At 40.8% G+C, this 20,925-nt stretch overlaps 1 protein-coding gene across 5 annotated transcripts in view; it reads left to right on the forward strand.

Annotated features, from left to right (window-relative positions):
- LOC116848492 (glutathione S-transferase 1-1-like) overlaps positions 1–17,153 on the forward strand; it is a 165,838-nt gene extending 148,685 nt beyond the window's left edge. The window contains exons 1-7 of one of the 5 annotated variants that reach the window (XM_032824633.1): positions 9,733–10,570; positions 11,075–11,167; positions 14,012–14,277; positions 14,869–14,927; positions 15,521–15,662; positions 16,001–16,168; positions 16,256–17,153. In XM_032824633.1, the coding sequence (XP_032680524.1) occupies positions 14,137–14,277; positions 14,869–14,927; positions 15,521–15,662; positions 16,001–16,168; positions 16,256–16,411 (666 nt within the window). In that variant the 5' untranslated portion in view covers positions 9,733–10,570; positions 11,075–11,167; positions 14,012–14,136 and the 3' untranslated portion in view covers positions 16,412–17,153. Of the gene's footprint in view, positions 1–9,732; positions 10,571–11,069; positions 11,168–11,192; positions 11,800–14,011; positions 14,278–14,868; positions 14,928–15,520; positions 15,663–16,000; positions 16,169–16,255 lie in introns of those variants that run through there. The other 4 variants (XM_032824630.1, XM_032824631.1, XM_032824629.1 and 1 more) reach the window with 4 other exon arrangements.
- Positions 17,154–20,925: the final 3,772 nt, after the last annotated feature.

Raw genomic sequence — 20,925 nt, forward strand, 5'->3', positions numbered from 1 at the left:
CCACCGCCGCGATATATGCGCGGGGCTGCGCACACGCGCGCGCACGTACGTACGTCGTGCACGCGTAATAAAACATGATACATGGCGCACGTATGATTAGCTGTTTCATTAGCCGGCGGGTGCTTATTCGGCTTTTAGATCAGTGCACCGTACATAACGCGGCGCGTAGCTCCCAGCGAATCGTACTCGCCAGCGCGCGGGGATTGGTTTGCGCGTCTTTCTCTCTCTCTCTCTTCCTCTTCCCCTCTCCTCTCTTTTCTCTCTCTCTCTCTCTCTCTCTCTCTCTCTCTCTCTCTCTCTCTCTTCGTGTATTTTGTACTTGTCCGTTCGCCTACACGCGTTTCCACTACACACGTCGTTATGAGGAGTTAGCGTCATTCGACCCCGCCGCGACGGACGCCATTGCCAAGCTCCGTTAATATCCGCGTGCGCGTGTATATACATGTGTACACCTCGAAGGATGACCGATTCCCGTTGGATGCTGCTAAAGCTTAGTTTCAGAAACCGTCGAGGAAACAAAGATACACAAACACTAACTTAGGGCGCCGGGCAAACCCGACTGGGATCGTTTTGGCGGGAGCCCTCTGGGCTTGAGATAATTAGAGAGCAAATTAAACGAAACATCTCTGTATCTCCGTGCAGAAAGGACCGATGTTCGTTTCTTCGGCACCCGGTTCGGTGTAATTTCGGCGAGATTTTGGTTCCACATCAATCCTGCAAGTTCCGTCGAACTTGAAAGATCAATGGAGAACGTTGAAGTGTAACGACAGTTACACTGCCGTTTTCTCCATGTCGAGTAGATTGTACAGTTAATGCATTACTGATTATATTGCTTATTGAAGCTGAGAAAAGATTAACCCTCCGTGTGACAACATATTTTCGCTACTTTTGGAGTAACGAGCAGAGTCATTAGTGTCTTCCTCAACTTTCCTCCCTTTGAAGTGCTCGAGAACAGATCCCCTAACACTCGTTCAGTCGAAGACCACGCTTTTTTGCAAAAAATAAATTGCTGACAAAGGAACCATTCTCTTGTGTCCGGAACCAAATAAATTTTGGTAGCAATTGATAAAGAATGTTTCAATAAGTGCTGAGACTGAAGGTTATGTCTGCGAACTCGTCAGGGTTTCAGAAATTTGGAATCTTGTCCATCATCTCATATCCCGAGTTGAAATTTTTATCCTAGCCTCATTGTTCCATTCAACACCTATTTTGACGCTAAAGAAAATGAAAAGGGAAATTTCGGACATCATCAGAGTCAAAGTAGAAGGAAATTGTATCATTAGAATTAAATCTACTTTGTTAACTTACTAAACATTCTTTATCGATTACTATCAATATTTATTTATTTGGCTCCGGACAAAAGAGAGGACGGTCGCTCGTGAGTGTTTCATTTCTAATGATTTCTAAGCAGAAACGCTCCCAGAAGGTATTTTGTGTTAAATTGTCCGGAAATGTTTTAATGTTTTAATCTAAATGATTGTTTTGTTCTTACTTATTGCGGCCGCCGGCAATCGTGTGGCAAGCGAGTTATCGTACGAGATGCAGGAACGTTAGATCTTATCCAACGGCGCGAGCGTTCCGATTTAAACGGTGTCAAAATCACGAGCACGCGGTCGAGGAAGTTCCTACGATTAAGACCGAATGTAGATAATAGTTATCAGTCGGATAATACGCATCTGGTGGGCGAATCACTTGCTGGAGCGAGCGTATGCCGTCGTAGATAGAGCTTGACACCAGCCTAGATTAGGCTTACGTAGCAAGTGTGCAACCGGATCTGGCTGCAGACACACGCCGCGCGAGCACGCTTAATGATTCTCTCTCTGTCTATCTCTCCCTCGTTCTCTCCCTCTCTCTCTCCCTCCCTCTCTCTCTCTCTCTCTCTCTCGAACGTTTTCGTCTAAGTATCTGTAAATTCTATAAGTTACATATTGCGGGGAAGTTCGTTGTAATCCAGCAACTTGGGAACTCGAGTGTCTTTGTATAGGGAAGCGACGAGAGCTGCCGAGGAGCGGCGAGAGCGCGCACGTTGCTGCATCAAAGTAGTATGAAATAACTTTCACGAGTCCGCGAACTTCTCGTTTCATACCCCGGTCGAAAATTATTTCCACGAGAGCCCGAGTTCCTTAAAGTAATGTCCCATCGGCCAACTATGGCGTTTGCATTTTCGCGTCGGCACAAGGCTAATTCTCCAATTACGCGCCCACACCGGCCCATGCACGACCCTTTGCCCGCCTACGAGACGTGCAAAAGACCGTGACAACCAACTTTCGATAAGGGCTTTCGATAAGGGTAAAAGGGGAACAAAACTCGGCGCTTTTTTTTATATGACGATTTAACGCGGAATTTTGCACGTCAACAGAGGGACGGCAGGGAATATTTTTTATTGTTTCAATTTGTAACGTTTCATTGTAATTCTCGCCATTTTATAGCGACATTTTGTTACAACGGCGTCTCTTAAATCTTCGTTTTTTTTCATACCCTTTGCTACTGTAAAATCTACGTGACTTACGTCCTACTCATTCAGAATGCAAAGCAGCACTTTCGGAGAATGAAGGCGAAGGGAAGATAATTATTTTTATTCGACCAACAATTGATTTTACAAATTATTCGATTCCTGATACTTAAATATTCATGTTCCAAAGCTCTTTGCTCGTTGAGACTCGAATCTTTTTCATTTAGAGAATTGTTATAATATCGTTTCTCAAATTTTCGTTTCTTTCTCATACCTTTTGCTAGTGTAAAATCTACGTGACTTGCATTTTATTCTTTCGGAATGCAAAACAGTACTTTTAGAGAATGAAAATGAAGGGAAGATATTACGTAATTACTTTTATTCGACCGACAATTTATTTTTCAGATTATTCGATCCCTGATATCCCTGATTCGATTCTTAGATATCTGTATTATTCAGATTCCAAGATTTTTTGCTTTTTGAGATTTAAGATCCGGATCTTTTTCATCTAGAGAATTATTATAATGTCGTTTCTCAAATTTTTGTTTCTTTTATACCTTTCGCTACTGTAAAATTTGCGTGACTTACGTTTCTCTTCCGGAATGCGAAATAGTAGTTTTAAAGAATGAAAATGATGAGAAGGGAGAAAGAGAAACAGATATATATATCGTGTAATTATTTTTATTCGAACACTATACAGAAAAAAGGATATTCTTGTTTGGAGAATATGTTTATTGTGTGTTAACATTTTAAAAATAAGGTTAATGTTAAAATGAAATTATATAGCGTGGAGCGAAAATAAATTATTTTTTAATCAAGACATGAATACAGTAAAATTAACATAATCATTTTCTCATAAAATATTACAATATTAATATTCTTGGTTATCTATTATTAGTCTTCAATTAACACAATTATTTTCGCATATATAAGCAAAAATATCAATATTATTGGTTATATATGAGAAGATATATAATTTGACTATATTCGTCTTAATTGAAAACTATAATAATTAATCTTTATTTAACGCTATACAACTTCATTTTAATATTAATTTTATTTTTGAAATATCAATACGTACACAATACAGATATTCTGTAAACAAGAATTTTTTTTCTGTGCAACAATCGAGTCTTCGAGTTATTCGATTCTTCTCATACTAGATATTCGTATTATTTAAGTCCCAAGGCGTCTCGTTCTTTGAAACTCGGATCTTCTTTATCTAGAGAATTTATAATGTCTTTTCTTAAATTTCCGTTTTTTTCATACTTTTCGCTACTCCAAAATCTATATGACGTTTTGAAATGCAAAACGTCATATAGATAGTATTTTTGGAGAATAAAGACGAAGTGAAGATATTACGTAATTATCTGTATTTGATCATCAATAATTGATTTCTCGAATTATTCGATTTTTCATTACATATTTTTATTATTTAGATCCTAAGGCTTCTTGCTTTCTAGGGGTTTGAGGTCAGGATCCTTTTCGTCTAGAAAATTTCTTAAATTTCGTTTCTTTTTCATACCTTTTGCTACTGTAAAAACTACTTGACTCACTTCTTTCGGAATGCCAAACAACACTTTTGCAGAACGAAGACCAAGTGAAGATATTATATAATTATTTTTATTCGACCAGTAATAATCAACTTTTCGAGTCATTCGATTCCTCGTACTCGGATATCGGTTACTTCTCAAGTTTTCTGATTGGCTCTTGATTGGGATTTCAGACTCGGATTTTTCTCGTCTAGAGAGCTCGGTTTATACCAGAATACGTTGCAATCTTTGAATTACCTGAATGTACAACCTCACACTGATAACGATAAACAAACTCTCCTCCTCGCCGGTGCTCGCCTTGATGTTGCACTCGCGTCGGCCGCGATTCCAGCACAGGGATCCCGCGTTTCCTAACAACCGATTCCCCTGGTGGCGTAGCGAGAAAGCGGACGGAAACTAACACACGGGGCTGGCGGCAGTTCGTAACTCCTTGGAACTCGTTGGGACTGGTAACATCTTCGCTACTTCTCGAGTGACAACGGCGGAACGGGTTGGAAAGGTATAAAGCGACGTCGTTCCTGTCACAAGACGCGCCACCCAACACACGTCTTCGCGCAGTCTGGAGCTTTGATCTTTCGCCTACTGCTGCGACGCCATCGGGCATCGGGGGTGGTCCGGGGGAGGAGGGAGGGGGGGACGTTCCATTCCTTCCCTCTCGACTGAACGGCGGACGCTCGAACGTCCTCTTGCCACTTTTGACGCGGTGTCTTTTACTTCGTTGACCGGGGCAACGTCGGTCAGGGGTTGGGTCGGAGGAACGCCGGGGGAAATGGAGGTGGCGCGTTCAAGGAAATTCCTTCGCTCGTAAAATCGAATTTTCCGAACAACAATGAGCCCGATCTCGCTCGGCCCGCGCACGGCCGTTTCACCGAGCACAGCCATGCTGCTGTCATTATTACCGCGTTGTGTTTACTTCCTTATTGTCCGTTGTGTCGCGACACGTTGTTTTGAAGAGCGACACAATTGGACGTCTCATCGATTTTCCGCCATCGAGTATAAATCTCGCGAATGTACACGCGCGCGTTCTTCTAGGGTTGCATTGCAAAGCGCGCGTCCTCTTTGAGGAAAATTTTACTGAAAACCTATACGTTCACGTCGCACATAGCATGGACTTTCAGTGAAATTTTCCTCAAAAAGGACGTTTCGGTCATGCAACTCTACACGGAAAAAACAGGATTCAATATCGAATCTACTCGGCGCGACCAGATTTATGTGTATGGGTCAACCATACTGTTTTTTCTTCTTCCGCGTAGTATCAAGTTCACTCGGGATAAACGAACTTTAGATAGATCGGGGCTTGATCGAGAGCTATGCCAATCACCTTGAGGTTCTAGCTTGGTTTTAAAAAAAGCCTTCAGTTCCCTTTGACGCATTTAATTAGCGTATCCACGGCGCTGCTATCGCGGGCATTCCTGTACAGCATTTCCAAATGACTTCACAAACGCACGTTTGCAACATTGTTATTGGTAGAAGAGAAGCCAATTGATCGGCAAACGTAACCAAATCCGTAGTTTTATTTTCTCTTTTATTTTCATCCTCTCTCTCTCTCTTCCTTCCTCTCTCTTTCTCTTTCTGTCAGGTCGATTAATATAATGCTAGGCGTATCAATGCGTATTGAATTACGCTTATTAGTCTGTCAGCAACGTTTATTTTTGACCTAAATGCTCGATCATCTTCGATGAATTCGAAACAACGCGATGGTCACGCCCGTCCGATATTCGCGCGCGCGGATATTATCGGTCAGCGATTCGACGGTAACTTTCGCATTATTCGTTCATAAGAGGATAATTCAGATAAACGTATGCGCCCGGCATTCGATGCATCAGTGTTACAGCCGCTTTAGCGTCACGCGGCGATAATTATCGCGCGTTTCTCCGCTGTTCATTTAATATTTCAGGCTGCTGGCGTAAACAAAAGTGTATCGGATTTCCCGCTGCAGGGCGCTCATATTGACCGGACGCGGTGCAAGCGCTCGCTTCGAATTGCGCTCGCTCGCTCGTGCGCGCGCGTGTGCATTAATAATCCCAATAAAATATATAATCAATCGCGCGCGACAATACACTCGGCGCGCAAATGCACGCGCGCATGGATATCCGCGCCTTCAGGGCGCAAGGCTCGTGCCGACGTTGTCGTTTCTTCATTCCCCGATCATGGAAATGTCTCTCGGCGGACGATATTAATCGCGAAATAACAGTTACGCGCACATTCCGGGACGCACTCCACGAAACATACGAATTCCGGCTGCAAGCGTGCATATAACGCGCGGCAGCCGAGGAAACGGATATCTGCCCGAGATGCAGATAGGAGAGACTGGGGTTAGATGCCCTATATTTTGGAATTTCGAAGCTACAACTTCTCGGGCAACTATTGTTGCGACTGACTGTACATATATGATAGAGGCAACCCTTTTCTATGTATTAATGCACGCCACGATCCTCTTAACGCTATATTTTGTTTTGTAATAACCAAAATACGAACATGCAGCGATATAGTCATCTTGCCCTGCTATTGGGGCAAGCAGCGCAGGATAAGAAGGCCATGTATAAAATACGTATCGTTATTAGTAGTTCCAAAGTCTCCGCGAAAAGTCTCCACAGCCGGATCTTAAATATGGGCCAACTTTACCTCATCCGCTTATATGCTCTATTTCAATTTACGAATGAAAATTATATTTATTAATATAATAAAAATATAACATCGTACATTCGCAAAAAATGTTATTCCAACTAGTAACTGTCGCTTGATTTTCTTCAGTCACGAATATTAATAGAAAATTTCGAGAATTTATTTCGCTATTATCAAATCAGCTTTTTTTCTATTCCTTAATTGTAATATTATTCCTGTTTTAATGAAATTTAAGGAAAAGTATTTATGTTCTGAAAGAAGCATTTCGCAATTTTGTACCCACTATTCTTCTCAACATAAAAAAAAGCTCATAGACAACATACCCTTGGGAACCATATAGCCCCGGTCTCCCCTACGCAGAGCGTGAAACGAGAAGACGACTTCCTATAACCACAAGGAAAGAAGAAGGAAAGGAACTCATGTAGGAAATACGTATACATTTTGTCAATACGGAATAATGGCGCGATACTGTATGAATATTTTACGCTACTGATTTTCGGCACCGTTCCTGTATTGATTTTCGGTACTGTGACATTACAGTTACTGGCCCTTTTCTATCATCCCGATGTCACGCCACTGCTGAAATCGTACTGGCATCTGGTACTGCGCCAGTTACGTATATTAAACATCGGTAGCGGGCCCAGTGCCTCGCCAGTAGAGCAAATCCCTATCTGGGAAGGGACGTGAGAAACGTGAGTGAAGGATGGCAAACGAGACTCGATTAGCAGGCGTAGTCTCTCTTCAGGGGAGGAACGCGCGTGTCTTCGTGAGGTATTTTGCGCGCGTTGTACACCCATTATGTGCCGGAGCGCATGACGGAGGTCGCGCGACGCGACCAGCCCCGGACGGGACACGGTAAAATGAACGCAACGCCGATAGGGTTGATAGATCACGCATTTCCCTGACGCCGTCGATGAGCCGGGCACGGTGAGCGAGCGAGCGAGTAAGCGCGCGCACCGGCTATTTCATTTTCCATCTCAGTGGATTTGCCGGGGCTAATCGATAATCACACCACAGACACGCCCGACGCTCGCTGCGATAACAGCCAGCGAATGGAGAACCAACTTCGCCCTTGGGAAGCTATTCCGCCAACGGTTATCGGCAGTCGGCAGCCGCGCTGTGCCGTGCGCATCGAGCGTGATTTTCTCCAGGTGGTGTTTTATATCTGACCGTCTCGCCTTCGCTGACGTCGCCGACCTGGACGGACATAATTGCATAATTCGTGCAAAATTTGCGGGGGCACGCCGGGAGCCCCCACTTGGCAGTTCGCCCGAGTTGGACCCGCGATACTTTCCCCGCGAGGTCCCCGCGCGCTCCTTCGCAGCAATCGATCCCTCGAGACTTGATTCGCCGCCAATTAATGCGACGCCGCGTTAGGCTCGACAGGGCCGAGGACAGATCCGAGGGCAACACGTCCTGGTCGCGCGGCCACGTACACGCGTGCAAAGTGATTTCTCCACGCGTCAGCGATCCACCCCCGCGTACCATCGACTGCGAAAGTCGACGAGGGCGTACCGTCCGATGGTTACATCCGGTTGCTGGGAATGCAGTTGATCATGTCGCTCGTGTAACGCCCGATCGAAGTCGGCTTCTTTCGCGGCGGTCAATATAGTTCCGCGTTGCCACGCAAATTGCTCCGGAACTAAACTGGAAGCAATTAGTAGCGTCTGCGTATGCGCGTTATTGAATTGGCACGCGGCGACGGCGGCAGCGGTGGCGTTATGAGCGCCGGGATGGGGTGAAACGCACTCTAAACACTCTCTGTGCTGTGGAGCTCTCGGACTGAAGGCTCCAAGAACGAGCCGCCCGTTGATCGAACGATGTAGGAGCAATCAAGATCAAGGAAAGTGCTGACAGCGATTTGTTCGCAGTACTTGAACGTTTGAACTAGGATTGCGAGCTCTTGATGACTCCTTTTATCAATACTCGTGTTTAATTGACGATTAATATGAGTCAATTCAATCACAACATCGTTCAATTGATTTCAATCACAAATTCAGGACCGACTGACGATTGATGCACGGAAATAATTTTATCGTAAAAGTCACTATAGAATTTCGTAATTGAGGTGTGGATCAACATTCTGTTAAATAAATCTTTCGCTTCATATGTGTTTATGTACTTTGGAGACTGAAATGTACCATTAAAACATTCGCATGTTTTTAACGAAATCTGCAATGTTTCTTGCTTTGAATTTACTCTGTTCCGTAATAAAATAAACCCTACTGATAGTCAATCCCCTACTACAGTAAACAGTAAAATTGAAAAGAATTTACATGAAGGAAAGACTATAATATTCTCTCCGTGTATGAGCTAAGTATGAGTCAATTGAACGATCGCTCAATTAATAATTGGACTTGGCGAATTCAATTAGAGTCCGTTTAATTGACGATTGAACTCGGCAAGTTTAATAAATGACCGTTTAATTGACGACTGATGTGAGCAGATTCAATCGAAAATTGTTTGGTGATATGATCACTACCTCCTTCCATTTCAATGCAGATCCCACTTATTTCTCAATTATTGGCGTCTTTCACGAATGCTTCAGACACGAATATTATCTGCAAAATCTTGAATAATCTTGAGTAAACAAACGCTCCTTGATTGAATCGATCAAATTTGCTTATGCCTATCGTTAAGTTGAATGGCTTTTAATAAAATTTGTTAAGTTCAATCGTCAATTAAACGGCTCTTAATTAAATTTGTTTATATCAGTCGTCAATTGACTGGCCTTCGATTAAATTTGCTGAGTTCAGTCGTCCGTTGAACGGCCCTTAATTAAATTTGCTAAGTCCAGTTGTTGACCGAACGGTCTTCGAGTCCCTTCAGCTCATGTCAGTCGTCAATTGAACGGCCCTTAATTGAATTCGTCGAGATCAGTCATTAACTAAACGTTCCTCAATTGATTTTGCTCGAGTCAATCGTCAATCAGTCAGTCGTTCTGAACCGATACGGTTCCAATCGACCATTGAATTGAGAAAAATTCAATCGACATTTCTGCAACTCTGGTTCAAGCGCATCAACGACTCGGATAATCGAGGGCAATTTGAGCGTAAATACTGTTCCTTGCCGATAGAAAACAAGAATCTGCGCGGGTTCCTTTGTCACGATGGACTGCTTAATTCCGCAGCTCGCGCGGCGCAAACCATCACTGAATTTGTGATTGACCAACTATACTAATCACCTGTCGAATAGACGGAGACCCATATAGACTGCCCACACAACGAACTCGGTCCCTCGTCGAGACCGTTTCCACGACTAATTAAAGTTATGTCGTCGTGACTTGTCTCTCACGCGTGTGTGTGTGTGCGGCCGCGCCCTCTCCTATCCGAAAACGAGGTCAAAGACCCCGGCACCCTCTGACCGGTCAGGTGATGGCAATAACGAAAGAAATTTATTGAGACGGATGAGGCGACGCAAACAAAACCGTGAAAATTGCGGGAATACGTCGTTAACGTGGGGGCGTCGTAAAAGCGGCGACTGCGCGTCGCGCGCCGAAATCACCACTTTTGCCCCGGAAAATTAAGGAAACCCATCTAACAGTCAACATAATTCCTGACCTAACGGCCGATCAACGTAACTATTCGCCGTGCCGGCGCAAAATCTTCACCAGCGGAGCTTTATTGCGGATCGCTCGCGGAGAGACGCCCGACGGCGATTTATTTATTTATTTACCTCGATACACACGCGAAAACATTGGTCGATTTTGCGAAGTGTAATGGCAATTCATAAGTCAGAGACAACCGACGGTCGAAAACACGTAACAAAAAATGCACGAGAGAAAACGCCACCTCCAAAAATATTGGAATATTTTCAAACGACCGTGTGCATACGATAAACTATTATTTATCTAGGAGAAAAAAAAACAAGTATTTTTATACAAAGTACAGCCCGTGGCAAGAATTACTTGTCGAGGTTCATCAGGAATACGTAAAAAGACGTAAGTACACCTATTACATTATGCAGCGTCGCGCAAAATGTGTGTACACGGAGAAAGAGGTCTGCTAGTTGCATTAGCATGAAGTTTGGTCGTAATGAACGGACCAACTCATTTCGGCCGGAGAAAACGGAATTTCTGACTCTTGGAACCAAATTTCCAAAAAAGGAGTAGGTCTTGGTTGGTGAGAGCTGTGAGTATGTGGCAAATGATCAAGAACTGTCTGTTAAACTCATAAGTATCAATGAAGAAATAAAATCAATAAAAAAGACTTCTTTTGCTCACAATTATCAATTGTTCATGAAAAAAATATTTGTTAAAAAACGAGATTTCTGAAAAGAAAACTGCATTTTCACAAAGTTTTGGACTATTTTAACCCTCTACTGCCCAAATTAATTTCTCATATTTAAAAAATTTTTCATACATATAGGATGTTTAAGACCAAAAAGTATTCAATACATTTAAGGTGAAATTTTACTTTTCTAATTTTATATTTTCCCAGAATAGGTTTATGATTTCGAGGCCATGGGCAATTACTATCGTTGCCAACATACTAAAAACAGGCAGCCATATTGTAACTTTCACGTCACATCGGTCAAGGTAAGAACAATATTCACATTGGAAGTACATAATTATGAAATTGGATTGTGATGGGCAATCTTCAGAATGTTATGGGTAATAGAGGTAATGAGTTAAGTTTCATATTCATATATTGTAACAAATCTCTCTTTATCGCGCGCGAATGCGCAATTGTGATTCTTTAGAATCCGGCTTGAACTTCCAGACGATTATTTTATCGGTCGAACAAAAATGGATATACCCTCGGCGTACTTTTTGTCGCTCTACCTGTGTAAGTGTAATGTCAGTGTAGCGAGTTCCATTTACCAGGCGTCCTTCCTGTTTTTATTAACCGATCGATCGACCTTACCGGGAACTTCGATCGCAACGGATAAAGTCAACGTCACAGTTTCGCGGTTTTGTTTGGCGCTACGCTATCGCTATGGCAACTCTGCGAGTCGCGCGCGCATTTTCCACACTCCGCGTCTTTTTCCGCCCGAGAATCGTCGTCGCCCGGCTGGAAGAAGAGACGGTGGTGGCTGATATATTCCTCCTTTCGTCCTGTGCACGGTGCATCGACCGAACACGCGATAAGCCAATTAATTAGGCTGATGTGTAACGGCTGCGAGTATCATCGATTCGTATCAATCGGTCGGGTTTGAACAGGCTCGCAGGTAAGGGTCGCATCTAAAAGCCATTTAACGGCGCGTTAATTAGCGGAATTACTACATTAACGGTAATTAGAACGGCGCGCGATCGCTTCGCCAAAGACGCGATCATTCTTGTTTATTTGCACACCACAAACATCCTCCGTCCCCGCGTTATCAATGTTTCATGAGACATATTTCAATTATAGCGAGGAACTGAGTATTATCAGCGGAACTTGTGCTCGCGTCGGAAAACCTCATTCTCAGTAATTTCCTTATAAACGACATCGTATCACACATACAATCGTATCTCACACATACGATCTCACCGTCTCGTCAACTTCCCGACATTTGTGCCTACTATATGTCGATTATCGTAGCCTTGCCTCGTCTATATTTGTCACACATTGCAAAATGAGAATTTGAGTAAATATAAGTTTGCAATTCAATAAATTTCTCTCTTAATCTTGCAGGTGTTATGATGGATAAATATTAATCATAAATAATTAATTCTTAATTTAAATTAAAATAATACAGGGTGAATCATTTTAACAGTGGAATATCTTGAAAACGAAACAAGTGACAAAAAAATTGTTTAGACAAAAATCATATGATTTAGAGGGGGATGTAAAACAGTGGCATTGCTTTGACATTGAGTAGTCGTTTGAAGGTCACGTGACGGTCATCTTCAATTTCTTAAATAGAAATCCCCATTTTTTATTGCACTTTTAGATTAAGCCAATCCAAATGAACATCTCTCGTATCTTGATGATTTTTTGTAAAATCAATAGTTTCCAAGATATTTTGGTCGGAACAACGAAAAATGGTACAATCGATTCCTGACTGTGTAAACCGCTTTTGGAGCTATCCAAGATTAACGACGTGAATTAACGTGGCGGTAATTCCTTCGGGGTGCTTGATTTCCGTGAGTCCCCTTGTCTTTCACGTTTGGGGTGCTCCAAGAGCGGTTTACACAGTCGATTGTACCATTTTCCACGTTCTTCCAAATATCTCGAAAACTATTGATTTTACAAAAAATCATCAAGATACGAGAGATGTTCATTTGGATTAGCTCAATCTAAAAGTGCAATAAAAAATGGGGATTTCTTATTTAAGAAATTGAAGATGACTGTCACGTGACCTTCAAACGACTACTCAATGTCAAAGCAATGCCACCGTTTTACATCCCCCTCTCTAAACCATATGATTTTTGTCTGAACAATTTTTTTGTTATTTGTTTCATTTTCAAGATATTCTACTATTAAGATTAAAATGATTCACCTTATATAAAAACGAATAGATATAAAAATATATTTATGTGTTTCATTTATTAATTATTATATTTATTTATAATTATTTTCATATTATATTTTTACACGGATAGAGATTATTAATCATTCATTAATAATATTTTGTAACATGTATGAGATCTCGAAAGAAATTTATTAAACGTAAAAAATATATAAATATATTTATGTATTTCATTTATAATTATTATGTTTATTTATAATTATTTTCATATTATATTTTTTTACACGAGTAAAGATTATTAATTATTTGTGAATAATATTTGTAATATCAGATCTCGAAAGGAATTTATATTGAAATTCCTTTTTTTTTCATAAAAACGAATTTATTCAAATTCTCATTCGCGTTGACATAAAAATATTTTATAATTTTTTATAGCATTAGAGTTCGTTACTTTCACGCACCATTTTTGGCGAAATTGAGATAACGGTGTATTCTGATTTTCTCACCTTTTTATTCTGTTATTAACTCCTTGTACACTTTAAAGATAAAGAGTACTTTGCCGAGAATATGCCAGGCTTGGACCGCAAAGAGTTAATTACAGCTGTAATTGCTCCAAAATCTAGCCGCGAATTTGTATTTCAACAATGGAAAACTCATTTTTGTAATCCAAAGAATAATTCCAATTTCGCCGAGATGAGACGGCGGTTGTTAGACATTGGCATTTTATTTATTAAAAAATGTGTGTGTGTGTGTGTGTGTGTGTGTGTGTGTGTGTGTGTGTGTGTACACGCGAACGCAATCGGAGGAACGAGCTTCCTCGCAAGAAATAGTTCATCTGAACGTATCTAAGTTGGCGCAATTGCGAGGTCGACAGTAAACAGACGGGAAGAAATCTGTACGCGGTAGCTGCGTTCACACGGTCGAGAGTCCCCGGATTTGAAAGTTTGTCTTTAACTCGAGCTGCAGTATAAAAATCTCGTTTGTTCAGTGACGATCCGGGAGGGGCGACGGGCGACTTGCTAGAGCGAGAGGAAGGCCGGGAAAGGATAACGCGACGCTCGGAAGGTGCCAGGGAAGGCAACCGAGACAAGAGAGCAACGGACGAGCAACGAGATGCCGATTGATTGTTATTACCTACCGCCAAGTCCACCCTGTCGCAGCGTCCTGCTACTCGCGAAGGCTCTGGGCGTTCATTTTAACTTCAAGATAGTGAATGTCTTGAAGGGGGAACACATGAGCCCGGAATTCCTGCAGGTTACTCGATTCGCGTGCTATTCCCTCACCTCTGCACTCAAATTGATTAGCTCTTGATACGTATGAATAAATGCGAACCCACTGACGTACAGTCGGCGACTAAAAGGTTGTCCGTAATTTTTGGAGTGAGTTTGTCAACTCATACCTCTGTCCCTTCAACTAGAGTACTCTCCAATTGGAAAACAAATTCTCCCATTGGACAAGATGAGAGTTCACAAACTCGTCCCCGAAATTACGGACAACCTCTCAGTCTCCGACTGTACACGTAAACTACAAACAGTTACATGGGTTTCTGTGAAGCGGATCACACACATGAAGCGGTTGGTTTGTCGTGAGGACCATGGCACACTTAAGTAGACATGGAAAAACTCAAGTAGTAAAACGTAAGCAGTAAGCAAACTGACTAATCACATTCGCTGATTCTTGGACCGTAAGAAGAATCATCGACTGTGGTAGATCAGTTTGCTTACTGCTTACGTCTTACTGCTTGAGTTTTTCTCCGGTCTAAGCCTCACTAACTGCCCGGATTTTACTAATGTAAAAACGTATATAGAATTTTATCGCATAACTTGCAGTCTTGCCTTTTTTTAGATAAATCCACAGCACATGATACCAACCATCGACGACAATGGATTTGTTCTGTGGGAGAGGTACGTGAAATTGCACGTCGAATCGAAAGAAACCAAGCACAAAAATATTCGATATTTCGAATATCTAATTATATTTACTGGATATATTTTATTGATCACATTTTCTTATTTTAATTTAATTTAATTTTAATAGACATGAATTTATTACTTGAATACATTTTCATTAAAATGAGAGCTTGAATAAACACGTTTGTATAAATGAGTAAATATGCATATTTTGTTTAATTTTATGAGTGTTATAAATATTATTCACAAATAATTAATAATTTTTGTTGATATAGAAACAATACGGAAAAATAATTATGAACGAATATAACAATTACAAATAAAACAAATAAATATATTTATATCCTTTTTATTTTCTTTATATTATCATTTTTATATTATTTTTCTTTAAATAATAATTATTAATTATTTATGATTAATATGTATAACACTTTGTATAAAAATCGAGAGAAATTTATTGAAGTGCGCATTCATACAAACGTGTTTGTATTAATTTTTATTTTAATAAAAATTCATTTAAGCGATGACTAACTCTGTCTGCGATTAAATGTGTTCCATATACTTACGCAATTTATGCGCTTTTACAGTCGCCCGATTATGGCATACTTGGTCAGCAAATACGCCAGAAACGATTCTCTTTATCCGAAAGACCCGAAACAGAGGGCAGTGGTCGATCAAATGATGTATTTTGACGCTGGCAGTCTTTTTACCAGTATTGGTCAGTGTTACGTACGTGTTGAGTTTTATCTACGAATTTGCCTCAATATTATTATTTTCACAGCAATTTATTATCCTAATATGTCTCATGGTCATCGGATATCGCCACAATCGCAGACTCTGCGGCTAATTTCTCCTTTCTGCTCGCCCAGTATTTCCGAATCATTCAATAATGCTGTACTTGTGTCAGTCTTCATCAATTTTGTCTATTTTCGGATTGTCATTTCTATGTCGATTATCATTTTGTGTAAAGAGAAATTATCATTTTGCCGGAATATTTGTAAGAATAATTTGAAAGGTATTGTTCGCAAAACTCAGACGCAAGTGTACTGACAGAAATTATCGCTCAGATACCTGTGGCCCGAGGTCTGTCTCATTCCGTTAACGAAGCGGATCTAGAGCGAGCGGAGAAATCGTTCGAGGTGCTCAACTCTTTCCTCGAGGGGAAACAGTTCGCGGCGGGCGACAATCTGACCATTGCCGATTTCACTATCAGCACGTCCATCTGCTTTGCACAGGTGAGTACACTGTGGGCCGTTTCTGTCGCGCGGCTGTCGACCCGCAAAATTCGCATGGCGATCGCGAGCACGATTTCTCGATTGCAGACCTTCGACTTCGACATTAGCCGTTACGATAACGTCGCCGCGTACTACGATCGTTGCAAGGAGAGCTTGGAGAAATTCGGCTTCGAGGAGGTGCACGCCTTTGGTGTTAAAATATTTAGCGAGATGTACCACGCGAACCTACAAGAATCCAGTTAACGTGGATATGACTATGGATATTTGTGCGCATCTATAAAGAGCAGAGAGGTAGAGAGAGAGAGAGAGAGAGAGAGAGAGAGAGAGAGAGAGAGAGAGTGTGTATGTGTGTGTGCGAAAGAATGAGAGAGAAAGATCGATAGTACTTCGTTTACCTGAGATCGAGATTAGACATGGAAACCCATCGTTACCTCATAGAATTTAAAATTCGCTTCTTACCTCCGCGAGATTCTAAGTCGAATTTTCACGACTTTATTACAGTAAATTTCATGACGAATATTTTAGAAAATAAAAAAACATTTTTGCTCTTACATATACATAATTCCCACTTAGCGGATTCGTTTTGTATAATATTTATTCCTGTTAATTAATAACATGCGAAATTGATATAATTGATGTAAATGATAGTCCGCGAGAAACATGCTGCGTTGTAACGTTATTAAAGTAATTATGTTCTGCTTTTTCTCTGTACCAAAAAGTATAGGTAGTGTTGATCAATTCTGTTCATACAAGGTGAGTCAGCAACTATTGCCAATACCTATCGAAGCGAAACACAAAGGTAACCTTCAGATCTTCGAAGTGACTTTACCTCGAAAAAAAGAGCGTTACCATCATAAAACACTCTATTTTTGTAATAGTTACTCGACTCACTCTCTATATATTTTGAAAGATACGTGCAGTAGATTTAATTAGAACCTAAGCATTAGGAATGTACCAGAAGACGTGTGAAAAATAAACGTAAGCTACTGTATGTCGTTTGTTTCTCCTGACTCTTCGGAAATTAGCTTCTAGAGTTAGCTACGGTCGTTTCTGCAGATGGTGATGAAAGTGCTGTAAGTAGTGAAACAATGCTGTAAAAAGGCCAAAATTTGCTCGTAAAGGAAATGTATGAAATCGAGCTGTCTTTATATTTTGCTGAAAAACAAGATTTTTCTTTAGAAAAATTGCAAAAATTGCATTTTCGCAAAGTTCCCCGAGATTAGGACAATTTTAAGCTTGATATTCGAGTTCAATAGACCCAAGAATATAAAGCCCGATCTCACTTCTATTTCGATAGATATTTCGGGTAATTTTTGGCCAGCATTGTTCTTTATGAAATTGGTAAGAATCAATATTTGACACACACACACACACACACACACACACACATTCAATGAACTTTGACAAGATATAACGACGACGACGACGACGACGACAACGACGACGACGACGACGCGTCGCGATGAAATACATAAAGTCGACGGCGCCGTGTGCAGCTCGCCTTGTCATCATTACACTTCGTTCTCTTAATTACAGCATGACGCAGAGTCCAGCAACGTGTACTGGAGTGTTCACAGCGGAGTCTAACGCGACGCGTACACACCGCGTGTTACCCGAGCATGCATTAGGGAGACTGATAACGATCGTGGAGACGAAACGAGAATGGCCGAAGTGTCCACCCGCGTTATCCGCGGATCTTATCTTTTTGTTCATATTTTTCGTTCAGAGCCATATGGCACTACCACTGCCACATGCCATCGCCGACGAATGAGTATTTTTATTAACACAATTTCAACGCGACAACACGACAAAAGCGTTGTTGCAAAAGGCGCACGATGGCTTATCGCGCGCACGCGCTTACTCGTAACGCGCCTATCAGTAACATTTACTTATCGATACCGCAACAGCGCGAATGTTCGCATATACAGCACTCGATCGTTTATCTGCGCTGGCATCGCTTAGACCCTGATATGGCTACGTACGTGTATTACATTGGTCGTGCCTGCACACGCGAGCAATTACGCAACAACCCGACTGCTATTCTATGATGACGAAGTAGAAATGCGTTTCATATACGTGGAATCCGGTTTGTTGGCAAGTACTAGTTGCCGTATTCGTTAGCTCATGTTAGTTAGTGTTAAGAGCTTACAAGATCCTGACAGGAGTAGAAATCAGATAAAATTTGAAGACTTGTAAACTGTTGTAAATACATTTTTTGCATTGTGTATATTTATTTATAACATCTTGGTATGAAAAAATTATAATGATTATTAACATCACTGTGTCTACTTCAGTTCTATTTTGCAAAAGAATCATGCTTCAACGGTGACCATCCTGACCTCAACACAGAAGTGATCTGAAATCAGTGTCAATACATTTTTTTATTTATTGGAGTTGCAGTTGTCGATTTATCGAGCGAATTTTGCAAAGGACAATATTTCGCAAAATAGGAGTTATAAAAAATTCAACTAAATCTCTTCACTGAAAAATTCGTACTTGCAAAACAAATAAATAATAAATGGTTTTAAAATTTGCGGCCTCCATGAATCGATAACATTAATAAAAATAAAAAAAATTGTTATTGATACTGATTTCAGATTACTTCTGTTAACAATAGTTATCGTTGAAGTATGATTTTTTTACAAAACAGAATTGAAATGGGCACGGGTGATATTAATATTCATCAAAATATTTATTTTGTTCGGAAAATTCAATTTACAATACATAAGAGAATAATTAAGAGAAAAAATACAAGAATACATGAAAAATACAAAAAAAATTTATTCGATAGGTATTAGTAGCAAATTTATTTAAATCTAAATTCTTTCATTTGCATAGAATGAGTAATTGCTTTGATAAAAAGTTGAAATTTTAAGAAAATGCATATTTTTTCATTTGAACAATATTTTATACGAGTATAAGCAAATTAGTATTCGGAATAAATGCCCCGCGAATAAGTAAATAAATAAAAGAAATAAAGTTTTGTTTCTCATATATTCTCTCTCTTTCTCTTTCTCTCTTTCTCTCTTTCTCTCTTTCTCTCTTTCTCTCTTTCTCTCTTTCTCTCACTCTCGGTGTAATGAATTTAAAATAACGACCGAAATAAAAATCAAAGATTTATTCTGCGAACGACGAATAAACTTCTACTCGAAACTAATTTCTTGTTATTTATTTATACACGAAAATTTGTTGTTCGAATAAGAAGGTTCTGTCGATCTAGTTTCCTTTTTTTCTACACAATTATACACTGTTATACACTGTTAGACTTGTTAGACTGTTATCTTGTTCTTCAATTTCGTGAGGAACAATTTAACAATTTTTTTCGATGTATAAACTTATTTTCTTCATCACTGCTTGGATTAAAATGTTTGTTAAAGCTGCGACAAGCGGCAGCAAAATATCTCATTATCGTATTACTTTCTTGCGACATATCTTATTCTCATGTTGTCCGACCACATAAGCTGCAGGTATCTGCAACTACTACTTTACTAAATATGAAATTACAAGATTTGATAACATGCGAGTTATTATTAAACATGTTATATGTTCACACTGTGCCACTAGGATTACTGAATCTAGACCCGCGAGTTAATCTCTCTCGTTCTCGAGATATCTGCCTTTGAATTTTGTGAATCAAAATTCTCCACGCGATTGCGTATCGTATCGTGAGATGTTTTAGAAAGTTCCAAACAGGAACGGCGTATGGCATAAGCGCGTGTTGGCCTTGCTTGCTCGGAAGACTGTTCCCGAATAACATAAGGAATCTTCAGTAATCTTTAAACATACTGAGCGGTCGATAATCCGAACATCCGCTTTAACCATATCCGGATCTCGGGCGAATTCTCGAATTGGGAAATTGCCGATACTCCGAACTCTCAATGACATTCTAGTTTTAATTTCGTATTGTTCCATTATCACAATTCCTTATCACCTGCGAGCGTCATGTGGAAATGCTTCCGCGGGGAAGGCGGGCAGAGCTATTTACGACGCGGAAAACGCCTCTCTGTTATTTCCATGTCGATCGTAGTCACAAATGCGACGAACGTATACAACGCGATCGATCGCCAGGTCGTAAACTCCGTGAAACTGTGTGGCCCACTTTTATCGGGAACTATGCAAAGGTCCAACGCGGCGAGTTCCCACGCGACGTGCACAATATAACGCGCGTGCACGTCGAGGGAGATCGCGATGGCGAATTAGCGCGCGCTCCGAATTCGGAGGGGATTCGTTTTGATCAAGGCCGGATGGGTGGTTTTAATCGCTCGCGGTTGACCGTCCGGTGCAACTTCCTTGGAGAACGCGACGGGCATTATCGCGTAAGTAGTTCTATCGAGTTATTAGCCAGTTACCTCGGCAGCTCGGCCAATGCGTTAAACTTTTAACGCAATTACACTTGGAAATTTCCTACAAAGCGAATTAATTCGCCGCGAAACTAAGTAACATAAAGCGGTTAAGTTGATAACCGTCGATGGATTATCGCATAAGCGGTTAGATCGAGTTCGCTCATCGGAGCCTTTTTAGGCGCTCTCTCCACGTCAAAATTGATTCCCCGCCGGTACGTTCGCGTAAATATCGGAGTTAACCGGGATTTTAACTCGCTTTCTCGAGCAAGGAACACTGCCTCACGCCTGTGTGCTTCGTTACAAATTGGATCTTGAAAAAAAATGCCGCGTTTTGGCAATTGTATTGATATCGATTTCGGATCACACACACACACTCACTGTCACGTTCAGACCACGACGGTTACGGTTGAAACA

Source organism: Odontomachus brunneus, unplaced genomic scaffold, assembly GCF_010583005.1.
Source record: "Odontomachus brunneus isolate Ranch 3 - 2012 unplaced genomic scaffold, Obru_v1 Obru_scaffold_096, whole genome shotgun sequence".
NCBI classification, from domain to species: Eukaryota; Metazoa; Arthropoda; class Insecta; order Hymenoptera; family Formicidae; genus Odontomachus; species Odontomachus brunneus.